The 25,773-nt window shown below is 34.2% G+C and overlaps 5 protein-coding genes and 1 non-coding gene across 8 annotated transcripts; 3 read left to right on the top strand and 3 right to left on the bottom strand.

The window, feature by feature from the left end:
- Nucleotides 1-702: 702 nt before the first annotated feature.
- On the bottom strand, nt 703-3,584 carry LOC110601647. Of its 2 annotated transcripts, none has more exons than XM_021738861.2 (2): nt 3,213-3,584; nt 703-3,021 (listed from the first exon to the last, which is right to left on the bottom strand). In XM_021738861.2, exon 2 carries the CDS (start codon nt 1,320-1,322, stop codon nt 876-878), a length of 447 nt encoding a protein of 148 aa, XP_021594553.1. In that variant the 5' UTR covers nt 1,323-3,021; nt 3,213-3,584; the 3' UTR covers nt 703-875. The 2 variants fall into 2 exon arrangements, with proteins under 2 accessions (XP_021594553.1, XP_021594555.1); XM_021738863.2 differs by having other exon boundaries at nt 3,436-3,566.
- A 234-nt stretch (nt 3,585-3,818) lies between these two features.
- LOC110601642 (pentatricopeptide repeat-containing protein At2g36980, mitochondrial) lies at nt 3,819-6,024 on the top strand. The gene has a single exon (XM_021738855.2). It carries the CDS (start codon nt 3,942-3,944, stop codon nt 5,832-5,834), a length of 1,893 nt encoding a protein of 630 aa, XP_021594547.1. The 5' UTR covers nt 3,819-3,941; the 3' UTR covers nt 5,835-6,024.
- Nucleotides 6,025-7,085: 1,061 nt separating this feature from the next.
- On the top strand, nt 7,086-11,839 carry LOC110601643. 2 transcript variants are annotated; one of them, XM_021738856.2, is made up of 9 exons: nt 7,087-7,242; nt 7,451-7,503; nt 7,874-8,281; nt 8,541-8,661; nt 9,183-9,492; nt 9,719-9,791; nt 10,278-10,368; nt 10,449-10,528; nt 11,542-11,839. In XM_021738856.2, exons 1-9 carry the CDS (start codon nt 7,239-7,241, stop codon nt 11,674-11,676), a joined length of 1,275 nt encoding a protein of 424 aa, XP_021594548.1. In that variant the 5' UTR covers nt 7,087-7,238; the 3' UTR covers nt 11,677-11,839. The 2 variants fall into 2 exon arrangements, with proteins under 2 accessions (XP_021594549.1, XP_021594548.1); XM_021738857.2 differs by lacking the exons at nt 10,278-10,368; nt 10,449-10,528 and having other exon boundaries at nt 7,086-7,242.
- A 134-nt stretch (nt 11,840-11,973) lies between these two features.
- LOC110601507 lies at nt 11,974-19,300 on the bottom strand. Its single transcript, XM_043951098.1, has 11 exons — nt 19,227-19,300; nt 18,993-19,110; nt 17,219-17,366; nt 16,541-16,891; nt 16,199-16,255; nt 13,431-15,865; nt 13,077-13,346; nt 12,926-13,006; nt 12,544-12,655; nt 12,403-12,469; nt 11,974-12,276 (listed from the first exon to the last, which is right to left on the bottom strand). Exons 1-11 carry the CDS (start codon nt 19,298-19,300, stop codon nt 12,180-12,182), a joined length of 3,810 nt encoding a protein of 1,269 aa, XP_043807033.1. The 3' UTR covers nt 11,974-12,179.
- TRNAP-AGG lies at nt 17,554-17,625 on the top strand. The gene has a single exon. It is a non-coding gene; the product is annotated as a tRNA-Pro (tRNA).
- LOC110601641 lies at nt 19,179-22,861 on the bottom strand. The gene is made up of 2 exons (XM_021738853.2): nt 22,462-22,861; nt 19,179-21,744 (listed from the first exon to the last, which is right to left on the bottom strand). The coding sequence occupies exon 2, from the start codon at nt 21,585-21,587 to the stop codon at nt 19,470-19,472; it is 2,118 nt and encodes a 705-aa protein (XP_021594545.1). The 5' UTR covers nt 21,588-21,744; nt 22,462-22,861; the 3' UTR covers nt 19,179-19,469.
- Between the last annotated feature and the right edge of the window lie 2,912 nt (nt 22,862-25,773).

The raw sequence follows: 25,773 nt of genomic DNA, 5'->3' as shown, positions 1-25,773 counted from the left end.
AATTTATAAATGATATTATTTAATTGCAATATTATTATAATAATATATTAAAAATAATACTATTACAGTTGGTACTAATTAAATTGATAATTATTTTTAAATTTAAATATGATATTATTATGTAATTAAACATATACTAAATTATTGATATTATTTAATTACAGTATATTATATTAATATATTAAAAATAATAAAATATATTATAAAAAATAATTTAAAATCTTTTATTATTAAATAAATATAACTGAATTATTTTTATATATCTAATTATAATATAATATTAATTTTATAATATTAAAATTATATAACATCAATAATTTTTTATTTAAATATTAATAATATATTAAATATTATATATTAAAAATTATAAATAAAATTATTAAATTAATATAATATAAATATATTATTATAATATATTAACAATTAAAAAAATAAAAAAATATATATAAACTTTGGCATGGCCTTGGCGCCGCTGCCAATGGCGCCAGGCCACCATTGGAAATATTGGCTGGTAGTTAAAAAACAATTCTGGCATTTTTCCTTTTAAAAGCGTCAAAATAAGCGCACACCATATAGGGTTTAAAATCCTGGTAAAACTCTAAATTTATAAATATTTTTTTTTATTTTAAGTTGATAAATTTTTTTTAAAATTTTAAATCGGTAAAAAATTCAATTAATAAAAGAACTTATAACAATTATATAAAAAAAAAACTGTATATATAAATATAACCTTTAAGGTAAATCTTTGGCAAACTTGTATCCTAATTCGTTCTAAAATCTATCGAAAGCAAATAAAAGAGTACTAATAATAAAGAAAAAAAATCAAAATACTAAAATCTACATAAGAAAAAATAAATTAGTAGAGCAAATAAAATCTATGGGTACCCTACTGCCAGGCAAGTTTCCCAAAAGAGACTGTCCTCCATTTGATCTATAACCTCTTTACTCCACTTAGCATCAGCCTTGGACTCCTCTTCTCCATTCTCAGTCGACATATATTCCAAGCCTGCAACTCCCAACCACAACCTACACCAATTTCGCTCTTCTGCGCATTCTTTATTAGCTTTAGCTTCATCATAACCACTGCAATCTTGATCACCACCAGTACCATCATAGTCAAAGACTTCAAGAGAATCTACAGTATCACAGCTGCATGACTCCGCATCTTCATCATCATAATCACAGGCCATAATCACATCCTCGCATAGCTTCAAGAGTCCACAATCTGCCTCGGAGTCTGCGCTGCCCTCCACCAGAAGAAAAGAGGAGACATCTACCACTCCATTCTTAATCTTCTTCTCCATTACTATTCTATTACTCATCTTTGCTTAAGTGAATAATAGTTTATGCTCTCTTTATTGCTTGTTTATTAAATACTTTGTCAACAAGTTCCCTTTTAATTAGTGGTGAGACTACACCGACTAGTTTCACCTTTTGGGTTAAAAAGGTGGTAGGTTCTTGCTTGAGAGACCAATTTATTGGTGGGTTTCATGTCATCTTCTAGTCTCAGGTCTTCTTTATAGAGCAACCAGACTTTTTCGGTGGATACTATTCATAGATTGTATTACTTTTTTAACCCTTTATTTCTTATTGCTTATCATCATGTAAATCAAAGTTACTCCAACATATACAGCAGCAGCAAAACCATGTGTTAGTATTAGATAAATAGTTTCTAGAAACCATTTGTTTGTTGTTCTTTTAAGTATTAAAGTACATGAATGACTATGTCCATAGCCATAGGAGAAGCTTAGTCATGTCATAATGACTATTTCTGAGATATGAATTAGAGAGAGAAGATGTGTAGATACTGCCCCCACCTAATTTAAGCTGTTTGCTTTATTAAAATCTCAGCTTTGATAAGATGGCGAGTTGTTGTGTATAGACCAAGACCAACCCTGATGCTAGGATGACTTCATGTTTGCGACTGTATCTGAATATACTGCTTAGCTGCTCTTCTTTCTACTGTATTTTAACTTGTATATAACATTCAAAGTAGCTTCAATATGTGGGAATTTAGAATTGGTAAGTCATCCCCCTCGGATGTTAAGAAAGATTAAATTTTGATAACAGACAGTGAAGGAATAATTCTAGTACAAGTTACCAATGTCAATATACAGCACAGTGTTATTTCACCGAAATGGTTGATTATAATAGGCAGGATGAGGCTAGGTTCTACCGACGCGTGCTATAACATCACTCATTCTAAAGGTAAAATGATGGTGTTTCTAGTGACTCCAGCATTATGCTTCATATTAAGTGTGGATTGCCACCAATTAATGTTGTCTCACCTCCTTTAAACTCACCTAATACACTAATAGTTATCCATCATTATGCTAATGTTGTCATATCCATGTGTCATGTACATTATCTTTCACAACACTACTTGTGTCTTAGAAGCTAAAAAATTATAAAAAACATCCCCCCTTCCCAGGAAAAAGAAAAGGATTTTTGAACATTCAATTGGTTGCATTCAAACATAGCTTCCAGGACTCCAGCTGCCTCTACAGCAAAATCTTACATATTTCAGAGACTTGTTATAGGCACAAATCCAGAAGCATAAAAAATAGCAATCGAGATCATATAAATCAAAAGCCATGGTTTGCTGTATTGACACCACACACACACACACACACACATATATTTTATTCAATCATAGGCATCCTAACCGGACTAAGATTAATCCAATTCGCTTTGTTATGCTAATAAATAGTATACTTACACCAGTTTAGAAACGAGGGAAAGAAACCATTATAACAGTAATAAAAGCATTAATAGACGGAATGTGTTTATGTTTGAGGTAACACTTGTAAAAACTCACAAAATTGATAGCCAATCCAATTGTTTTCCCATGTGTGAGAAACTTCAGGTCCCAATGTGTAGACAAACCATCAAGCAACACGGCTTGTGGAAGAAATCTTCATCCCAAGCCTATAAAAACTAGTGAGTTTTTTTCTCTGATTCCCTGTGCTTCAGGGAGCTCTCCTATGCCCTTTCTAGGACTCCAGAACAGTTACTTCATATCTACATGAAACCACAACAAGTAAATTAAAATTTGAAATCATTTGATAGAAAGTGGTAGGTGCTCTGCTGTTCTTGACATAGTGTAACATGGAACAATTCGACAGCATGACATCAAACAACAGGGAGAAGCATCCAATGACAATCAGACAAGCAACTGGAAAGAACTAAAGGTTTTTACCAAAAAGCCGAACCTTAGTCAAACACAAGAATCAATAAGCCGATCCAAAAAAAGCCATATTCACACGAAAACCTCATGTTTGCTGCAGACTTCAACAAATGAGCCGGTCTAAGTGTGAAAGGTTAAGGTTAGCGAAGAAACAGATGAAAAGGGGTTCTCAGATAGAAGCCGGATTTAATCATGAACAAACCAAAGAAGCTCCAATCAAAGCAGAACCAATGGCTATTTTCACATACAAATCTAGAAACTTCATTCCGTAATATGCGCATATTTCTTCGTCGTCTTCTATACTCTGTGCTCTCTGAGATAGCGCTGGTTCTCGGCCTATGGACACACTCCGACGCCCCGACTTGAGACCAGAAAACGGGTTTTGGGCCTAGGGATTTTCACCATAAAAAGGGTTTTATAGTTTATAATAATTCGGACCAATAAAGAGGCCCAACAACAATCAACGGACCGGCATCAGGCGAAATACATAAACTAATCCGACAAAAGAAAAAACAACTAAATGGGCCATGATGGCGTGATACGCATAAGGTAAGCTACATCTTTGTCTTTCAAGTTATCAACGCCATGTCGTTTTCTGACATATCTTTTTTCATTATTTTGGAGGATTTAATCCGTCAAACTCTAGTAATGCAAATATATCAAACAGTAGAGGACTCCTACGTCGTGTCGTTATTGAAAAACAATGTCGCCACCTTAACGGTTAGCACTAGCAGTCACCGAAGGGATTGGTGTCATGAAGGATTTTACTGGCTTAAAATCAAGTTCGATGAACTCTAGTTTGTTTCAAATAACCTCTAAGATTGCTGCTCTTGCAAGGTCGGGTTGTTTCGTACAAGCTCGCAAACTGTTCGATGGAATGTCTTACAGAGATACGGTTGCTTGGAATTCAATGCTTGCTGGCTATTCTCAACTTGGTCTTCATCAAGAGGCTTTATCTCTCTTCCATCAAATGAGAATTAGCAACGCCAAACCTGACCCCTTCACCTTCACTGCAGCTTTAAGTGCATGCGCTGATTCAGGCTCCCTTCTCAATGGAACCAAAGTGCACGCTCTAGTCATTGTTTCGGGATACCAATCCTCATTGGCAGTTAATAACTCCCTTATAGATATGTATGGGAAGTGTTTGAATGCTTTTAGTGCTGGAGAAGTTTTTCAAGCAATGGATGATACAAATGAAGTAACATGGTGTTCGCTTCTGTTCGCATATGCGAATTCTGGTCAGTTTAACGCGGCAAGGGAGATTTTTAATTTAATGCCTAGAAAGGTCGATATTGCTTGGAATACAATGATTGCTGGCCTTGGCCGATGTGGCGAGATTGAATTATGTTTGGATATGTTCAAAAAGATGCTACAAAGTTTGTGTGAGCCTGATCAATGGACTTACAGCGCCCTTATAAGTGCTTGTACTGAATCATCCGAATTGTTATGCGGGTGTGTGTTGCATAGTGTCATTATTAAGAGTGGTTGGAGCTCTGCAGTGGAGGCAAAGAATTCGATTCTCAGCCTTTACGCTAAACTTGGTTCCTTGAGTGATGCTATGAAAATTTTTGAATCAACTGGAATACTGACTCAGGTGTCTTGGAATGCTATTATCGATGCTCATATGAAAGGAGGAAACCTCCATGAAGCATTTCACATGTTTCAGTGCCTGCCGGAAAAGAACACTGTTTCATGGACATCTATGATATCTGGGTATGCCAAAAATGGTTATGGAGAAGAAGCTCTTAGCTTCTTTGCTGGCATGGTGAGCAGTCACTTGCTTCCAGATGATTTTACGTTTGGATCTGTTCTTCATGCGTGTTCAAATTTGGCCATCCTAGGATATGGCAGAATGATCCATGGATCTGCCTTTCGCCGTGGTTTCTCTACTTATGTGTATGTTGGAAATGGCTTAGTTAACATGTATGCTAAGTGTGGAGATTTAGATGGATCAATTTTAGCATTTAGTGACATTTATGAAAAAGATTTGGTCTCTTTTAATGCTATGTTGTTTGCATTTGGGTTACATGGAAAGGCTAAGCAAGCTTTACAGGTATATGAAGATATGATAGCATCTGGGACAAAACCAGATAAAATGACTTTCATTGGATTGTTAATGACCTGTAGTCACTCAGGGCTTATAGAAGACGGTCATGTGTTCTTCGAATCAATGAGATCAGCTCATGGGCTTTCATATGAGGCAGATCATGTGGCATGCATGGTGGATATGCTTGGACGAGGCGGCTACTTAACAGAAGCAAGAGAGTTGGCTAACAAGTATTCAAAAACAGGCTATATTGAGGCGAATTCTTGTGAGGCTTTGCTTGGAGCATGTTCTGCACATAGTGAAGTAGAAACGGGGACTTTTTTAGGGGAGGAATTAAAGGTTTTAGAACCTGATAAAGAGATGAGTTATGTGTTGCAATCAAATTTGTACTGTGCTAGAGGGCTATGGAAGGAAGCAGCGATGGTTAGAAAGGCAATGATTGATGAAGGGTTGAAAAAGATGCCTGGTTGCAGTTGGATTGAAGTGAGAGACAAGGTGACATCTTTTGTAGCAGGAAACCATTTTCATCCACACATGGAAGAGTTATGTAAGATAATATACTTCTTGGATTTTGAAATGAGAAATCCATGCTTCTTGTGACGGTGGTAACTGATTGAATTCCAAGTCTGACTCAGTAATAACAGAGGTGACCGAGGTCGGCTTCTTTGCAAGAAGAGCCTGCAAAGCTGACTTCTAAAGACAATCGAAGTATCATTTGGAAAGAAAATGTCTTATATAAATTTTTATGTATTCTTTTTTTACATTAATCAAAATAAGAAATTATGGAGCCTTTTGGCCAATCTCATGAACCCATCAACGATTTCGTGAATTTGTCTAATTAAACAACCTCTTGATCATTTGGCTAATTTTTTTAATCAATTATTTTACATTAAAATTTATATAAAGAATAACATTTAATAATATAATTTAATTATCTTTAATTGATTTTATTTTTTATATTTATTATTTTTAAACAATTCAAGAGAATATTTATTATAGAGCATATTGACATAGGGACTTGTCGTAATTTACGCTTGAAGGTAGCGCTCAGACGTACATCTTTTGTAAGAGCTACCCATAATAACGAACTTTTAAATTGAATCTCCTATTATTCTTCAATTAAAATTTTACAAATATGATGTTTTAATGTATGAGGAGCATTTTATAAATTTTCATTTGGATGTGGTGTGCTATTTAGCAACGAAAATTATAATTAATTATCTCTTAAAAGGCCTCGCTCACTCAGTTTAGAAGAGATGTTTTAAGGTAATAAAATTATTTTTAAAATTTAAAAATCTTAATCTATAAGGATTCTTAAATAATTTTTTTAAAATATCGACCAAATTACACATTGAGAAGATTTTTTTAAAAAACTTTAAAAATCTTTATTTTCTTCTCAAATATTTTCTTTGTCATATAATTTTTTTTCTAACTTTTTTATTAATTTTTAATTATATACATTTTAAAAATATTAAATGTTATTAAATATTAAAAAATCTTTTAAAAATAAAATAAAATTATAATAATCAGTATATATATTATTATAGTATAAAAAATGTGAATAATAATTTTAAAATAAAAAAATAAAAATAAAAATTATAAAATAAAAGTAATAAAAAATACTAAAATTTAAAAATCATAAAAAAATTTTACTTTGTATAACTATATATTATAAAAATAAAATTTACTCTATTTTTAATCGAAGGGGCAAAATAATAAATAAAGATGATGAAAATCTCATTAATTTATTCTATGACTAGGCATTTAGCTACCTTAAAAGAGAGTTACTCCCACCCAGAAAAATTGTTTTAATACAAAAAATTAATTGTGATATATTTAAAATAAATGAGAAAAATTGTCACGAGGTGAAAACGATCGCGTAGGACGAGAGTGAAGGCGAAGAGAAGCAAATACTCAAGTGGTCCAGTGGATGCGAGTGAAACCAGAAAAGCTTGTCCTCATCTTCCAAGCGGACCTGCCTTGATCATCACTTCCTCTGCTCTCATGTGTTAGTTTTCTAATCAAACGACAAAACACAACAATAATCACTAATTAAGTGATAAGCTCCAAAACACCAACTTTCGCCTTGCTTCCTTTCTATTTCCAGATTCTATCTTTTCCGTTTCTTCTTCTTTTTTTTTCCCTCTTCTATGGCATAGATAGTTATTTCCTGATTTATAAGATTCTCAACTAATCTCTTTTTGATTTGGCACCAGTTATGCAAGCAACTCAAGCAGCCACCAGTGGAGTTACAGAGGTGTCTTCACAGGTTAGTCCTTTATGGTCCTCCATCTCTTTTCTGCATCTGCCTATATGTCTTATACTTCTAAATTTCATAGACTCGCTTGATTTTTCTGGGTTAGTGAGATTCTTCTGTTCTACTACAAGGATGGTTAAATTTTCCAACTTTATCTATTTTTATGCAGTTCAAGACATGGTATCTTTTCCAATCCTGTATGATTTATCGGTTCTACGAAATCAAGCTTCTTTTTTTTTTTTTTTTCCCTTGTGGTGGCTGTGTAATCACTGGCCGATTATCTCAGTTTGTCGAGAAGTGCTAGTTTTTCTTTTGCGGTTCTGTTGTTCCATTTTAGAACTCATAGACCAAATGACTGATGGTTAATGCTTGTGACTTGCAGGCTGTTCCAAAACATGAGGAGCCCTCCAATGAAGAGGCTTCAAATCCAGAATCAGGGGGAAGGCGCTTGAATCTTGCAGTTCAAATACCCCCTAAACCTATAGGTTTTGGCACTAGTAGGAGTGGAAGAGGTTTAATCCACTCCCAAGATTTATGTAAAGGCAGTCCATCATCAGGAGGCTTATTGCGGGGTTTAAGTTTTAAGAAAAAAAGTGTCATACCTGATGGTGAGCGGAGCTTTCTCCTCAAGTCAGATCCTACAACAGCTCCAGATAGTCCTGTTATGGCCAGTCTTAGGTCTGCTTGGAATAGATGCACATCTCTTCCTGTTACACCGGCATCAAACTTGTCGCCTTCTGTTTCCACCCCCATTTCTGCAAGAATGCCTGGTGAATCTCATAAGATAAATGTAAGCTACATTAATACTTTTCTGCTGCCTGGTAAAGATTTTAAGCATAAAGTTTATTTCACTTTGATTTTCTCAAAGAGGTCTTCCTGAATTATTCTCTGATTTGGACAAAGTTAATTGTTGAAAAACATTGGCACATTATGTAACTCTTTCTGACAATAAATGATGCCTGATTATCAGTAATATTATCATGAAATCAAGGTTATGGCAAAAAGAAGGAAAAAAAATTTCTAAATCAATTATGGTAATCCTTGTTCAGAAAGAAGCAGCTCAGGCAGTTGTTTCTAGGTCTCTATCAGTGCCTGGGCGGAATATTGTGATTGTGCGGTGTTCATCTTTTACCACTCACAATGAGAATGAGCCGACAAATCCAATCAATGGTATAAAGCAGCACCTCATCTATTACTCAAGTTCTTTATTTTTATTTGTTCATTCTACTTGTTGAGTCATTGGATTCTTTGAATCAGCATCCACCATTGCACAGAATTGGGTGAAATTACTGTAATTTTGGAAACTCTAGGTGGTTTTATTTTTTGGATGTTTGCCTAGGATGATAATGTGCTTCCTACTGGAGTCACAACCAAAAGTTTTATGTGCACGATAAAATTTAAGTTTTTCGTAGTTATAATGTACTGGCAATCTACTCTTTAAAGTTTTATGCTGTTGAACTCAGTATTTATGTGGATATTGACTGAACTCACAGTTTTTCTTGGTTTGATGGGAAAATTTTATTGCCATATTCTTATTTATTTTCATTTATGCCATTAAGTCAGAACAATCAATAATTTTGTGGTTTTAAAGAAAATGAAAGTAACATGATGAAGGAGCTCACTACATATGTCATTCTTCAACTGGTATCCCAATTAATTTGCCAATGTAACTTCTGTTCTTGGAAAAACAGATCAAATATCTTCTGTTCCTGTAGAAGTTGATGATGAAGAAATTCCTGAAGAGGAAGCTGTATGTAGGATCTGTCTTGATGTATGTGAAGAAGGAAATACACTCAAAATGGAGTGCAGTTGCAAAGGTGCCCTTCAACTTGTACATGAAGAATGTGCAGTTAAGTGGTTTAGTACAAAAGGAAATAAGAACTGTGATGTATGCCGGCAAGAGGTTAAGAACTTACCTGTAACTTTGCTTCGAGTGACGAGCTCCGCTCAAAGCAATAATAGACAGGAGCAGAGTAACCACTTGAGGACACAATCAGTAAGGTAGTGTAATCTGAGGTTAATCACGTTCAAAATCTGTTGAACAACCTGTCTGGATATGGTTACTTGAACAACCAGCATAATCGAATCTTCGTTCTTATTCGTTACATTGTTTGCATCAACTTAGCTTAATATTTTTCTATTTAGTTCAAGTGAAATTCAGTTGCTTGCTTGTAAAATTTTCCAGTCTGCTAATTTTGATCTTATGTTCTTTTGATGTCTTGTGCAGTGCATGGCAGGACTTTGTAGTGCTTGTCTTAATTAGCACCATTTGTTATTTCTTCTTCCTGGAGCAATTATTGGTATGTCATGCAGCTAGAGAGCATAAAGTTATATAGTTTCTGAAAACTAAACTTGTGATTTAGCTTATTCTGATAACTAAGTTTTCTGATGCAATTGCCTAAGTATAAATGCTGCAAAGAATGAGTTGGCCAGTGATTCCATATTACATTTCTTATTTGAGGATGCTTCTCATGCTATGCGATGGTTGGCCTATAGATTGAATTTGCTTGTTCCTTGTAAAAACACATGGATGGAATGATGTCTCTAAATAAAGACCCTATTATATTAATTACCGCAAAATTCGTCAATGTCATGCCAATAGTACATATAAGATGGATAGTAACAGATGAGGCACAATCCCTAGTTGTATTTGAACTGAAGTATAATTGACTTAAATGTTTAGTTTCACTTGTAGGGGTTAGGTTTGTCATGATTATGCACTGGCCACATTCTTTGTGTAATGTTTGGCATAACAATGTTAACTCTGTTTCTGAAATTTTGTTTAGATTCATGACATGAAGACACAAGCAGTCATACTTGCTGCGCCGTTTGCATTTACTCTGGGCCTTTTTGCATCTATCTTTGCTATCCTGTTTGGTACATCTAATCCTTAAAATCTACAAGAAGTTTCTTTTTTAGACTGAACCCGTCTTACTGTGTGGTTGTATCACTTGCAGCAATCAGAGAGTATATATGGACATATGCTGCTCTTGAATTTGCACTTGTAGCCATTTTTGTCCACATATTCTATAGCATTGTAAGTAACATATCTTCTTTTAATTTTTCTCTCTTTTTTCCTCTCCTAACCCCAACAACAACAAACAAAGGAAATCCCCGTAGTGTTTGCTATTTGATTTATGTGGTTATGTTAAATATAAAAGGAATGTTGTTTCTTGTCCATGAAAGTGTGAAGATTTCGTGAATTATTGTTCAATACATGATCATTTAAGAGGGTAAAGGAGAAACTGCTAATTAGGATATCACATAATTTCAGTATTTTAAGCTGCATGATTTGGCTCAGAAACAACTGAACTACCTTTTGTACACTTAAAAGATCATTTTTTTTAAATAACCATTATCTAGCTTAGCTACCATATTCCACTACCAATGATCTTAGAGATTTTTAGCCATTCGTCACGAGGGCAAGTTGTACTGATGACCTTTCCTTGGCACAACATGAAAACTTCTTGTTCTTGTATTCTGATTCATTCTCGCATTCAATCTTAATACAATTTTCCTCCTTTTGAAATCAATAAAATCTTTAATTTATATGATTTCCTGTACAAATGCATCTCAAGGTGAGTCTTGTGAACCATCTCAAAAGTTGCTATAATCAAAAGTTATAAGTGAGGAATACTGGAACGCAAAGCCAAGTGATTGCAAATTGCAGCTGCATCACTGAGTCTGCCAGCTGCTTCATTCCTAATGAAAATAGCATTGCAATCCGTCCAAACACCAGTAGTATGTAGGTAAATAAAATCTTTAATTTGTATGACTTTCAGAGACTTCTATTTCATTTTCTCAACTGCTCCCAATTTCGGCATTTGATATTTCACAACATTGTTAGTAAGTGGGAATTGTAATTTATTCCTTGCATCTGGGTCTGCTTCATTTGCTTAGTGCCTTGGAGTTCTGGATCTGCTACGTGTTTCTTGCTCTTTAGATTAGTGAAAGATTTTATTTCATTTATTGGTACTTTTGAATCATACTTGAATTCAGATGTCCATTAACCTCTTGCATTGACTAAAGGCTCATTAAATTATGTTGCAGATTGATCTGAAGTCCATTAATGCCATATTGGTTTCATCAGTTTTGGGTCTAGGGATAGCTTTGACCCTCAACTCATTGTATATTAAATTTTATGCTTGGCGAGTTCAGATTGCCCAGATCCCTAGTCCGGTATGAACAGTTCCCACAGAGAGACAAGGTCCACAGCTCCATCTGTGACGCCCATTTGCTGGTGGATTTACGTCGTACATATCTTTCTATGTAATATGTGATATCATATGAGCAAATTCCACATATTTCTGCACTTCGTTATACAAGGCTGTTTTTTTCCTTTCTCTTATTCTATTTCTGTATTTGTTTATCAGAAGGCGCTGATGGTTATAAAATTAATTTTTAGATACGATGATATTGGACTTCGCTTTAACTTGTATAAGAACTCAAATAACTGTAGTTCATCATGGTCGAGAGATAATTTGAAGAGTGTGACTAACGAAATTCTCCATTTTATGTTACACAAATATACAAGAAAACGACCCATTCTACATGTATACATGATCTCTCTCTGCATGAGAGGAGATAAAAGGAGAAAAAAAGAAAAAAGAAATAAAGAAAAGGAAACACCCTCTGCCCCCATGAAGGAAAAACCAAAAAAGAAGAGAGCAGCAACAGGCTAACAGCAGCTATTTATGCTTTGCGACGGGAACGAAATCACCACCACCTTTTTTCAGCCATATTGTAGAACGAGTTCTCTTCACATGATCTGCAAAGAGCCGATGCCTGCCATCAAGGTAAAGTCCGTTAGGAGAAGCTGAGGATAAGGCTGCCCAACCAGCGAAATCAAAAGATTCAATTCCATTACTTATCATGGAAGTAATAAATAATCCTAAAAAGAATGGGGCTTACCTTTCATATTCCAGCTTCTGAGTAACAATCCCCTTCAGTAGCAGCTCTGAACTGTAAATTGCTGCTCCTGGAAGTATAAAGCGTCTCATGAGTATATTTAATGGATCGTCTATAAAGATAAAGCAGCACAATTATCCAAACCTTTTTCAAGGAAAGGCACACAAACTTCGTAATCCTCCTCACAAGATAAAACCAACAGATCCTCTGGGACCATATCATTCTTAAGAGTAGACCTGCCAATTCTCTCCACTGCCTGAAAAGCATTTCCATCATACATTAAATAACACAGTACAGAATTTAAAAGCATCTAAAAGAAAAATCACGAGACCCAATTTCCAACAACTAGCAGATCAACGTAAACAGGAGAAACTGAGAAGGTCCTTCCATGGGAGTGAGAGATCAGGGGCAAGCATATTTTAATCCAAATCATTTATGAAACCACAAAGGGCCATCAATAAGTACGACACTAGTCCCATCAGCAACTCTAGAAGTCAAATCAAATTATACAGATCACAGAACATACCTGACCACAAACTACTTTAATCAAGTCTAAAATTATTTCTTTAGCCGGCTTTATGCTAGGTGTGACTAGAACTCTTCGACCCTGAAGAAATGTTATTTAGTAACAAGTTTATCCAATACAACAGGATAAACCAACATAAGAAAGCACTTACCTGCAGAAGTGGATGCTGACGTGCATGTGCCAATGAAACTGGCATGTTAAATCCAATCTCCTTCTCCTTTTTCATGTCCCTGAGTATGTATTTTTGCTCATCAATATAGTAGTTAGCCCGTCCAACATTCTCAAGCCATAAATGTGTCACCACCGGTTTGCCAGAAGCAATGGCTTGTAACATATTCCTTGTACGCACAAACTTATCAGTAATAAAGTGTGTTGCATCTGTAATGGAGGACACAACAGAAACTTTAAGCCGGTCCACAATCTGTAAAATAAAGAACAATAGGCAATATCTAGTTAAAACAGAACAAATGTTATGCAAAAGAGTGCATGAAAACTGAAGGACTACCTTTTGCTGCCGCTTAATCATGTTCTCATCCAAGTGGTGGCTGAACAAGACTCTGACATCACCCAGTTCTTTTCTCTTCCTGGAATCTTTTAGTTTAGAAATAGGCTCTCGCTCTGTGGCACATAAGCTACTAACTTCTCTCATGAGGCATGATCTTGACAGCCTCTTCGTGCCTGATTGCTTAACATATTCATTACCGATGCAGATAGGTGATGCAGAATTCACTGGAGGGTTCGTACTGTTAACTGGGGAATTACACATTGAATTTGATGGTTTAGTTTCCTCATTATGTAAATGATCCAAAATTTCTTTTACTTCATGTTCCATAGATGGCGATAGAAGTGCATTATCCTTTCTGTCAGGTAATTTGTTCTTTGCTCCCATTTGATCTGCAGAACTCTTCTTCCCATTCTCAATGGAACTAAGAGCAGCATCACCTGAACTTGATTTATCTATGCTTCTTTGTGATGATTCCCCTTTGAAATTTTCGTACAAGGAAGAGGATTCTAAGCAGATAGATTTGGAGGATAGTGTTTTCCTCTTTGTGTTTAAATTAGCAAGACTGGTACATGCCTTGGATTGAGCATCTAAGTTGACTTGTTCATTAAGCTTATTTGATTTTTGTCGAGAGGATCTTCGTTTTGGGCAACTAATGCCATAATTCATACTTGTAGATCTTGATTTGAAATTTTCAGGTTCCCCAGATTGTTCGGAAATCAACTCTGAAGATTTCCCATTAGCATACAACACCTTAGCAGCCTCAACTCCAGCACCAGCTTCATTTTGTCTGAGGGCACTGATCTCAATTGGACAGTTCTTTTCTTCTCCACAACCCCTAGACACATTCTCAGTACGTTTCAATTGATAGGCCACCAGAGATCGCCTAGTTCGACAAGCAATGGGTGTCAAAGTAGAAAATTCCTCTGGTAAGTTCCATTTCTTAACTGAGCCACTACCAGTTAAAGCAGCCTCATGGTGTGCATCAAGTGCATCATGTAGGCTTCTTTCAATAGGCCCTCCTGCCATTTTAGTTAGCATTTTGTCTGCCCCTCTTATCCCATTGGTCATTGAGACTTCAAAATTGGATTTAGTCCTCCTCCTTGTATTTACTAGCTCCATATCAGACTTGTTTCTGACAATCTCAGAATGATTCTTAGATGAAATTGAAGTACTTCTCTTTGATTTCTTAGATTGTCTTGTTGCAACCCCAACAGCTTGTGGCATCCTCTTCTTAACTTTTCTTGAAGGTTGTTCATTTGATTTAGCACCAATCCTCTTTGATTTCTTAGATTGTCTTGTGGAAACTCCAATATCGTGCATCATCCTCTTAACTTTTCTTCCTGGAGATCCTTTTTGAGAAACTGGATTTCCTGACACATTATTAGCACCAATATTAGTAATTCCATCCCCATACAACGAGGCTTCTATGGTTTCAGCAGCCATTTGAGTGTCCAAACCTACATCAAGCACTTGCAGCATCTGATTCCTGGCAAGACCAGATTGCAATTGCCCTGATGTAGTTGCTATATTAGACTCATCATCAAACGCACTAACAAGATTCTTTCTAAAACCCATTTCAGCTTCTGGTGCTTTCTTGTTATTCAGCTCTGCATTATGCAACACAACTTGAGAATCAGACTGAACAACTATTTCATTCTGGATATCTGATTTGCCTATAGTCTTTGTGTATCCGTCCAGTTGTTTCCCTTTGACCTTCTGGGGTTTCATAAAAGATCCTTGCCCAAGTTTTGCACTACCAAAAAATTCTTCCTTTCTTCTACAGAAAAGATCTCCCCCTCCCTCATCTTCTTGTTCATCATCCCAGTCAAAAATTCCTGTTTTCCAGTTAGTGCCTCCACAGTTGATTTTCTTGGCCAAACTCTGTGGCCCTTTTGTGGCTGAAACAAAATTTAATTTTCCCTTGCTACTAATCCCCAGTTCAAATTCATTATCACACAATGCCTTATTCTCTTCAATCAACCTTTGCACACAGGCAAATGCATCGGCTTGTGATAATTCTCCAGGTTCTTGGGAGTCAATATAGCTTAACCCAACCAGCCCATCATAACACGTGGGAAATTGATGGATTTCTTTTCCACCTGCAGTATTATCATTTCTGGAAGCAAGTTCTTCATTTTCAACAAAGTAATTGTCATCAAAGAGTTTTCTCACAGTAGAACGGCCAATCTTACAATCATGCACATTCATCAATTCCTTCACTTCATTGTATCTTCCTGCACCACACACCTGATCAACTTCCTTCCACACTTCTGTGTTTGACCCATTATTTTTCATAGCATGTTCTTCTGAAAGCTGATTATTATTCTGGAGAAAACTAGACTCCTTGTTGGTTCCTTTCAAAACAATTCTGCGAGCTGCTAGACCAGATGCCCGTAAAGATGCTGCACGGACTGAAGTAAATCTCGTAGTAGAACCTGAAGAGGAGGAAAAAAAAAAAAAAAAAAAGAAGAGATAATAGTCCCACATCAATACAATTGTTATTGGAAAAAATGAAGAATAAATTGCATAAGGACAAATATAAATTTAAATCTTCCTCATCAAAGTGAGAACATAAATTGCCACTATCAATATCAGTCATTTGAACTTCAGGATCTCACATGCAATACTTAACTTGGACCACTTTTAAGAGTTAAGTGAGAGAGAGAAGGGATTCCTTAGGCATAACCATGCAATATAGCCGATCTTTGGAGATTAGCACCAGCAAAAAAAATGATAACAACCAGAAAACAAGAAGAAAGAACACAAACCAGGTTTTGGCTCTTGGCTGATTTGAACAGTTGGCGTTTCAGGAGTAGCATTGAGTCCTGAAATGCATGGAGGATATCATAATTTTAGTTTTCAAGACTGATAAGCTTCATTACATGCAGAAGTCGCAAGTAAACATTTCAGTTTAATTCTTACAGTTTCATGAGTGTATCAACAGAGAAATGAAATTAGAAATACAAAACCAACTGATTAAAGAACTATCATTCCATTCCACGGGATCAATCGCTCTTTTAAACTGATGAGAATCTAAACATAAATAACATGTACCTTAGAACCTTATACTGAAATTCATTTATCACAAAAAGTTAAGACGAACAACTCACTGGAACTACAGTTTTCATCAGGTTGCTCCACCAATATGTTCTTACTGTGTTCAAGGGAAGTTTGCCAACTCCTCTCCCCATAAAGGGATTCACATCTGCCTCTTCTTTGAGAGTCATCATCAGAGAACCCATCACTATCATCCAAAACTTCAGTCTTATCCGTTCCTTCACCATCACAATTAAAATCATCTATTAATTGAGTGTCCATGTGTTGAAGGCAAAGAGGATCGTCCAGTACTTGTGTTTCATCAACTACTTGGGTCTCAAATGCATCTTCAACAGGAACGGGGTCATCAAAAGATACAGTATTTTGTGCCAATGGTACCTCATTAGCATTGCCACCTTTATCACCTATTTATAATTTTTAAAGAACAACAAAATTGTATTAAATATATAGGAGTGAAACATAACCACCTGCACACTTCATATTCTCTCTAACGAGGGACAATTTGCATGTCCACATCAACTTAATGAAAGCTTACCACTTTCTATTAACAAAAAAAAAGAAAAAAAAAAAGCGGAGACCTAATATCAGTGCATCACACTAATAAAATACAAAATGGATTAGATTGACCTCAATCAAACTGATCTGAAGTCAAACAAAAATTATGATAAAAAAAAAAAAAACAAAGCTTTAAGGTATAATACAACAGAAATTGAAGAAATAAAAGTGGTTACCAGGCGAGGAAGAGAGAAAAATCTGAGAGTCAAAAGGCTGAGAATCGGTGTAGAAGGAATGGGAATTTTGGTTTTCTTGCATTGGTTTATTTTGGGCAACTGCGTCTCCGAGAGAACCACCGAAGTCAAAATCCAAGCTATTAACAATCTAGAAAATTAGCGAACTTTAGAGAGAGACTGGAGCGAACTGAAGTAAAAGGAACAGAGACACGAAACTGACAGAAAGAGCGGGAGAGTAGCTTAGGGCTAAGAAAACGGAAAAAAATGGGAAACTTTTTGGAGGGAAACGAATTCTAGCGATGAAATTGCTTTGGACATTATCCAAAGGTATTCAAGGGCATTTGGTCTAGTGGTATGATTCTCGCTTAGGGTGCGAGAGGTCCCGAGTTCAATTCTCGGAATGCCCCTTTAAATTTTTATTTTTATGCATAAACACGATTGAGGGTATCCTACGGGGAAATTGTTCATTATGAACTATAATAATTAAAAAAAAAAAATTCTTTTTCCAAATTCTCGGAATGCCCCTTTAAATTTTTATTTTTATGCATAAACACGATTGAGGGTATCCTATCGGGAAATTGTTCATTATGAACTATAATAATTATAAAAAAAAAAATTCTTTTTCCAAATGGGAATGAAATCAAATTAATTTATCATCAACGACACAAAGCATGCAGATAAGAGCAAGCCATATGCAAGTAACTTTTTACCGTTGAAATTCCATTGTTTTATCTCAATAGCCTCAAGCTCTAGGTTTCTATTACGAGTTAAGTAGATTCTTCTTTTTGTCTGTGTTACATTCTTGCTTTAGAGATAGCTTTAGATTTGGTGCCAAATTTCATGGCTCAGAGGTACAGAAAAAGAAAAGAAATAAATCTAACTAAATTTTTATTTTTTTTTTCTCAAAGAATTAAATAAACTCGATTTAAAATTTTGTATTAATTAAAGTTTTATATTTTTATTAAGAACTAAATAAGTCATAATCTTAATAATAATATAAAGACTTAATTGACTTTAAATTTTAAATTAAATTTATTTAATTTTTAAATTAAATTTATTTAATTTTTAAATAAAAATATAAAAAATTAATTCAACTTATATTCGAAAACGAAAAGAGGGTGTGGACCAGAGAATGAGGGTGAACTTGAGAGGGCGACATAAGAGGCGGCATGCTGCACAGTCCAAAATGCAATAGGCGAGAGAAGATTGTTTATTTAGGGTTATTAAGGATTGGAGTAAAAATATTCCTCTCGGTCTTGAGCTTTGTGAGGGTTTTTACATGGGCTTAACCAGGATTTGATTCTTGACCATGGGTCTAGAAGAACTTCAATAGGTTCAGTTAGTTTGTTCATATAGAAGACTAGCAGTTAATCGAATTGATCAATTTTTTTTAATATTTATTGAAATTAAAATAAAAAATATATTACATTAAATTTGATCTTTTAATTACAATAAATGCTTGCTTTATTTTTAATATCAACCTAACGTCTTGCCGTTGTAGGAGTCATTCTCTGCCAACTTATCTTCCTAATGCAAAATCTGATAATATTAAACATGTGTCTTTTCTTTTAATCGGATCCATCAACCATTCACATTTACCTCTTACTGGATTTATCATTTTATCGGAATCATATCATGATATAATAATAATGAACAAGCTTATCACAATTGCATTATCATATAAATTTTTTGAGCTCCCCTGCAAAACGAACCTTCTATCTTGAGATATGTAATTTGTGATCCCCCCCCCCCCCCCCCAAAAAAAAAAAAAAACAAAGACAGACGTTTTGCTGAAATCAAACATGTATATCGTTGGACTAGAAGCTGGTTTTTTCGCTTCACATGCCACAGCAAGCACAGTTAACAGTACGCAAGCAACCTCACAAGAGTTGCTTTCAAATGCATTTGCAATTTCACAACGATGGAGCTAAACTTAAGCCGCTAAAATTCCCCTAAAGTAGAACTATTCAAATTTAAATTTTTTTTAAAAAAAAAGTGAGTTGCTTACTAGCATTGCATCTCTACACCCAAAAAGAAAAAAGCTGCAGCTAATACAAGTATTGTAACAGCTGATCCTTCCATTAACAAGTATTTGCAATTTCACATAGGTTTAATTTCAGCAGACCAGCCCAAATCTGACCTTTTATAGACAAAATGATATATGCATCAGAAGTATAAGAATGTGATTCACCCTTTAAGTCCTTCCACAACTAATGGGCATTTACCCTTATCATGCCATTGAATTACATCATCACGCAGTGCACTTTCCAATCGACTTCTCAGCTTTAAAGTTGAAGAATTCTGCTTCCCGACTTTCTGAGAATCCAGAAAACAAATCACTAGGATGACTATTACTTACGTCAACCACCATATGCTCAGGGACAACAATCTCTTCAATATTTTTGGGCAAAGAAGCTGGATCAAGTTCAAAAGATCCCTTTGGCACACCCTCTCCTTCCTTGCCCGTCATTTTGAATGATGGAATCATGTGGGAAAAGCGGAACCGCTCATTTGGCGGAATTTGAAATGTGGCATTTCCTTCCTTGCTAATTCGACAGAAAAGACTCACAAAGCCCTTCAACTTGCCTAGATACGCAACACATGCACCACCATCCTCGGTATATTCTGACAAGATTTCCACAAATTCATATTCAAACTTCCTGCTTGAGTCTGTATCAGATTTCCATTTAATATTCCAATCCTTGAAGAGAGCCCAAATTTCCCCTTTCCTTGGAAATATCTTGCAAGGTTTCCTTTGCCTGCCTTTCTCCCAATTAACCATATGGGAGAACATAAGCCGATCTTCAGTACTTTCAGAGTTTCCATTTCTGAACTTACCACAAGCAGTTGGCCAGCCCTCACAGACCCATCCAATTTCATCCTCATCATCTGGGTCCGACTCCAGCCAAGTTAGCCACAGTTTGAAATCAGCAGAGAGAACTTTCCCAATTCGAGCATAAAACCTAGGCATGCCATCAAGAGTATCATAAATAGCCCAAATCTGCCCTACTGAAAAACACCCTTCATTCCGACCTTCATCAAAGTCATTGAAATCAGGGTCAGGATACTCGTAGCGCTCTGGATTTGATGTGGATTTGGGGCTAGAATCTGATGCAAAGTCAACATGAGGGTCAAAAGGTTTCTTATACCCATTTTCTTCTGCTTTTTCTTTTCTCTTTACATCCTTGATGTCCTTTAATTCATTTGCAAAACTCTCTGGACCTTTCTTCTGGTTCTCCTCATTCAGATCTTTCACATAAGCTAGACCAGAATGATTATCTTTTTTAAATAAATTGTCCCTCAATCCATTTCTGCACTCCTCTTCATTGGCACAGGATGATCCCGTCCCCTTGGTTTTCTTTGAATGGGTCATGAAGTCTTCATCATCACTCAAATTTTCCTTATAAGAGACCTGTTGCTTAAGCCGATCAGATCTCCTTGGGCGCTTTCCATAGCAACTCGAATTCACTTCTGCCTTAAACTCACCATCTTCATCAACTAGCATATCTTCTTCAGTATTGATGCTACTATCAGTATCACAACTTTCACTTGATTCTACATCCCTTTTCCTCTGTCTCCTTCCATTTACCTTTTGTGAACCTAACTCTGCACTGAAACCTTTCTTCTGAAAGAACTCTGTTCCAGATTGCTCAGCACTTAAAGTGCTCTGATGAGTAAGTTCCACTTTGCTAAAAGCCCGATTTGGTACATATTCCCTTTCAGGAAATGCCGACTGATTCAAATTAGTTGCTTTTGGAGCCCCATGCATAATACTCTCATATGCAATAAAGGGCTTAGTACAATGTTGACAAATAAGAGACTTGTTCATAACTTCCACATAATACTGGTACTTCACATCACAAAATGGACAAGCTGTCCAGAAAGTTTTGCGCCCATTGGATAACCCCTGTTGAGCTGTTGGCTGCTGCATGTGCTGGGGCCTGTATGTTGGAGCCGGTTTACTTACGAAAGCTTGTCGCTTAATGTCATGCAAGGATCTTTTTCCTTTGTCCAAAAGAACCTTCCGAGCTTCACCGATCAACTTGAAAGCAGCCTCTGCACCAGGGAACTTATTTTTGTCAGGATGAAGTAAGAGTGCAAACTTCTTGTACTGCTTTGTGATTGTTGCCTCATCAGCTGTCCGATCAGTCTGAAGGATGCCATACCAGTCCATCTCATTCCCATATAGTTTGTTATCAGCAGCACAATGCACATCACAAACCATTAGCATATGGGAAATATTATCCAAATCTTTGTAAAGCTGTTGGGCTTTGAGTGCAATTTTACGAGCAGTACCAAAATCCTTGCTTTGCATCTTACTCTCAGCAATCCCCTTGGCCCTGATTGCTTCTTCTTTGTTACCCTCCATCACAAATAAATCCTCAAACAACCCGAACTCCAATTATTTCAAACAAGACAGTGTTATTTTTTCTTTCAAAGCATAAACCTGCCAAGTTAAAATGCTAGCCCTCCACAAAAAGCCAGGATTCTCCACCTATCAAATTTCCCACTCACTCACTTGGGCCCTGCAGATTTGAACAAATAAATATAAAATAAGAGCTTATCATTGACTTGGAGAAGAGAGAGAGAGAAAGAGAGAGAGAGAGATGGATCTAAAATGAGGAATATGCCCCTGATCACTATGTAATTATATGTATTCACATGTACAGATTGTTTTCTGGGCACTTTACTTGCTCAGCACTATAACACCAGCATGACTGATCCTAAAATAAAGATATTACATTTTGTTTTGCAAAAAAGTTCACCTTATATGAAAATCCAAAACATACATGTGGACAGAGAAAACCAGGAAATTAATCATCATTAATATAAATAACATAAAAAAAAAGAGAGTAAGCACATTAAAAAAAGATTACAGAACGTAATTCATAATAAAAATAAAACAAATAAATACAAACTCAACAACATAATACAAATAACACACAAAGTTTATATCAAACGAATAAAGTTGAATTCCAACTTCCAAAAACAAACACTTGCACAACTAGTCAACTTGAATTCCAACTTCAACATCCATAATGCTTCCAACAATACCAATCAATTAAAACCTACAACCATAAATTCATAATGCTTTCAACAACACCAATAAAAAATTAACGATGCTTACAACAATACCAATCATCAACAAACATTCATAATGGTTCCAACAATACCAATCAAAATTCTAACAATCAAAATTCCATCCGGAACTATTTTCTTCAGATTTAAAAAAAATGCTTAACTGCAGAGGAGCGAGGTGGGGGTGGCAAACGAGCAGTCGATGCAGAGGTGCGGGCGTGTGGCGGGCCGGCGGCGGCCACAGTCGCGCGATACAAAAGTGGGCTGCAAACGAGCGGTCGTCGGTCGATGCAGAGGTGCGGCGTGCAGCGGCTCACGAGCACGAGGTGCAGTGGTGCGGCGGCTCCCAATCGCGCGATGCAGAGTGGGCTGCAAACGAGCGATCGTCGGTCGATGCAGAGGTGCGGCGTGCGGCGGCGGCGGCTCACAGGCGCACGATGCGCCGGTGGTGCTGGCGTGATCTCAGGCGGTCGACGGGTCTCTGGTTGAAATACGATCGATGGCTGCTGCAGCGTGACTTGGGAGAAATATGAATTTGGGCAAATATGCAATTTGTTATTATCAGTAGCACACTAAAACTACCTACTGTAGTTTTCATGAAAAATATATTTTTTTTATAATTACATAATTTTATTAATGAGTATAAAAATATTTTTTTATATAATTAAAAAAAATTATTTAAAATTACATGATTTTAATTAAAATTATAAAATTTAGTTAATAGACTGAATAATTATATAAATATATTAATAATTATTAATTAAATATTTATAATAACATCTAATTTTAAAAAATTATAATTGTATTTTAATTTTAAAAAATATCTAATTTTATAATTTATTATATAATATTATTTAAATAATAGTATTAAAGAGTACTCATTACAATAATTTATATTAGTTATTTGTGATTTTTAAAAATATAATTTTTAATTATTTAAAGTATTTTATAATTTTATAATTATTTTTATTTTAATTATTTAATAATAATTATTAGAATTTATTGGATGTTTACACATGTTTTATACTTTATATTACTTATTTATATTTTAATATTTTTATTTATAAATATATACACAGTGTAAAATTAAATTATAATTATAAAATTTTTTATAAATATAATAAATATTATTTATCTAATTAATCATTATTAATATATTTTTATAATTATTATTATATTTCATATTGTGGATTTAATTATCAAATTTTAAATTTTTATTTAATTAAAGTTTTTATTTTATTTTATTTATAATTTAATTTTAATTTTTATAATAAAAAATTAAATTAATATTGTAATTATATTTATAATTATAATAAATATTATTTCATAAATTTGTACACTTAATTAATTTTTTTAACAAAATTTTTAAGCTTTCCCAATAAAAATCCTCATAAATTTATTTAACAATTAAATTTCACGAATTTCCTTATAAGTTCTATTTAAGGTATTTATTCGTGAATTTACTCACAAATATGAAAATGAATCAGCTTATGATATTTAACGAACCGAATACTATTTAGTTTAAATTTAATTTCTTTAATGACAATACTTGATTAAACAATATTTGATGGGGGTGTTTAAATGTGAATATCTGTACAGCGAATTGATTCAATGGTTTGATTATTGTTCGATTTTATTAGGTTTTTTTATATTTAAAATTTAAAAAAGAAATCTATAAAATAAAAAGGCCAGTCACAGATTCACATACTATGTTTTTAGTATAGATTTTTTATCGTTTAAATTATATCAAGCATTATCAATATTATTAATATAAAAAAATAAAATATTAAAATATCTTAAAAAAATTTCTAAACTTTTTTTTTCTAGAGAGATTAGTTCATGAACAAATTTCAGTCCGAAACACAACTTCAGCTAATAGAACCTCATGACAAATTAATCGTGACCCAAATCTCTAATTGCACCCAAATAGGGCAAAAACCAACTCAAACATGAAATTTTGAAACTCCACAACTACCCTCGATAAAACCGTAAAAAAAAAATTACAGCTCAAGTAAAAGGAGAAAATCTAAAAAAATGGAACTATAAGATCAACTAGAATGAATGAGGGTTTACGATTTTTTTAATTTTTTGAAGGGGAAGAATGAGAGGGATTATAGATTTAAATTAATGATTTTTTTATCAAATTCCTCTGCTGTGCTGTCCAGTCTCGGTCTTTTGAGTTTTATACCAAAATACATGGTAAATATTCTAAACTTGTGGGGCTCTTTCAGGATATTAATTTCTAAATTTGCTAATATACCCCTATGTCATTTTTTATTTTCATAGGTAGGATCTTCAATTTTTAAAATTATAATAGTTTTCATCAATATTTACACACACAAAAAAATTTATTATTATTCCATTTAAAAAGGTAAACAGGTAGGTATGGAATATATTGTAATTCCAATGTCAAGATTACATTTTAAGAACTTTAGTTCCATCAGATTGAAAAAAATAATAATAATTGTCAAAAAACTTTATATTTTTAAATTACATCTTATACTAATTTTTTTTATATTTTATATAAAATATTTTTCATATTTTTTCATATTTGATCACTCAATATTTTTCTAATTAAAAAAATAAATAAATCATTTTAAATAAAATATTTTTTCTCTAAAATAAAAAATTATTTTTTGCACATTAATACTTTTATTAAGACTTTTATATATAAATATTTTAATAATTTTTTTAAATTAAAATTAAACAATAAAAAATAAACCACCTAATTAAAAAATATTTTTCATATAAAATATTTTTAAATATATTAAAAATATTTTCTACAAACAAATAAATACTAAATACTAACCTTTTAAAATTAGTCTAATTATAATTAAAAAAATTTAATGTAGAATTGATAATAATTAAAAATTTTAATGTAAATTATATTTCTATATTTAATATATTTATAATAAATATAATTTATTATTTATATTATTACAATTTAATTATATGTTTTTTTTTTTTTAAATAGGGATTGGGGGAGTCGAACCTTAGACCTTTCAAAGTTATAGGATGCACTTTCTATCAGGTTAAGGTTTGGAGTGCAATTTAATTATATGCTGATTTTTGATTTGTATTTATTAATTTGAAATTTTTTACTGAATAACATAATCAAGTAAACCATCAACAACAGCCACTCGCCATCATAGTGCTGCACTTCCCACTTGGCTGAATCTCCTTCATTTTTCAGTTATAATTTCCCTTTCAGCTCTAAATCCTTCTCCGAATTCAATCTTTGCTTTACTCAATAATCCTTCAAACTCTCCATCAGCAATCACGTATCCACTTTTTATCTGTATTTATTAATTTGTAAATTTTTGCCCATCAACACAATATTACAGTCACTTGCACTTTCCACCTTGCCGAATCTCCTCTATTTTCCGTTACAAATTCCCTTTCAAATGTAAATCCTTCTCCCAATTCAATCTTCGTTTTACCCAATAATCCTTCAAGATATTTGCTGCTCACAACAC

This window comes from Manihot esculenta, chromosome 15, assembly GCF_001659605.2.
Source record: "Manihot esculenta cultivar AM560-2 chromosome 15, M.esculenta_v8, whole genome shotgun sequence".
Classification (NCBI taxonomy): domain Eukaryota; kingdom Viridiplantae; phylum Streptophyta; class Magnoliopsida; order Malpighiales; family Euphorbiaceae; genus Manihot; species Manihot esculenta.
Note: the sequence above shows the minus strand (reverse complement) of the source record. Positions and strands in the feature narration are given on the sequence as shown.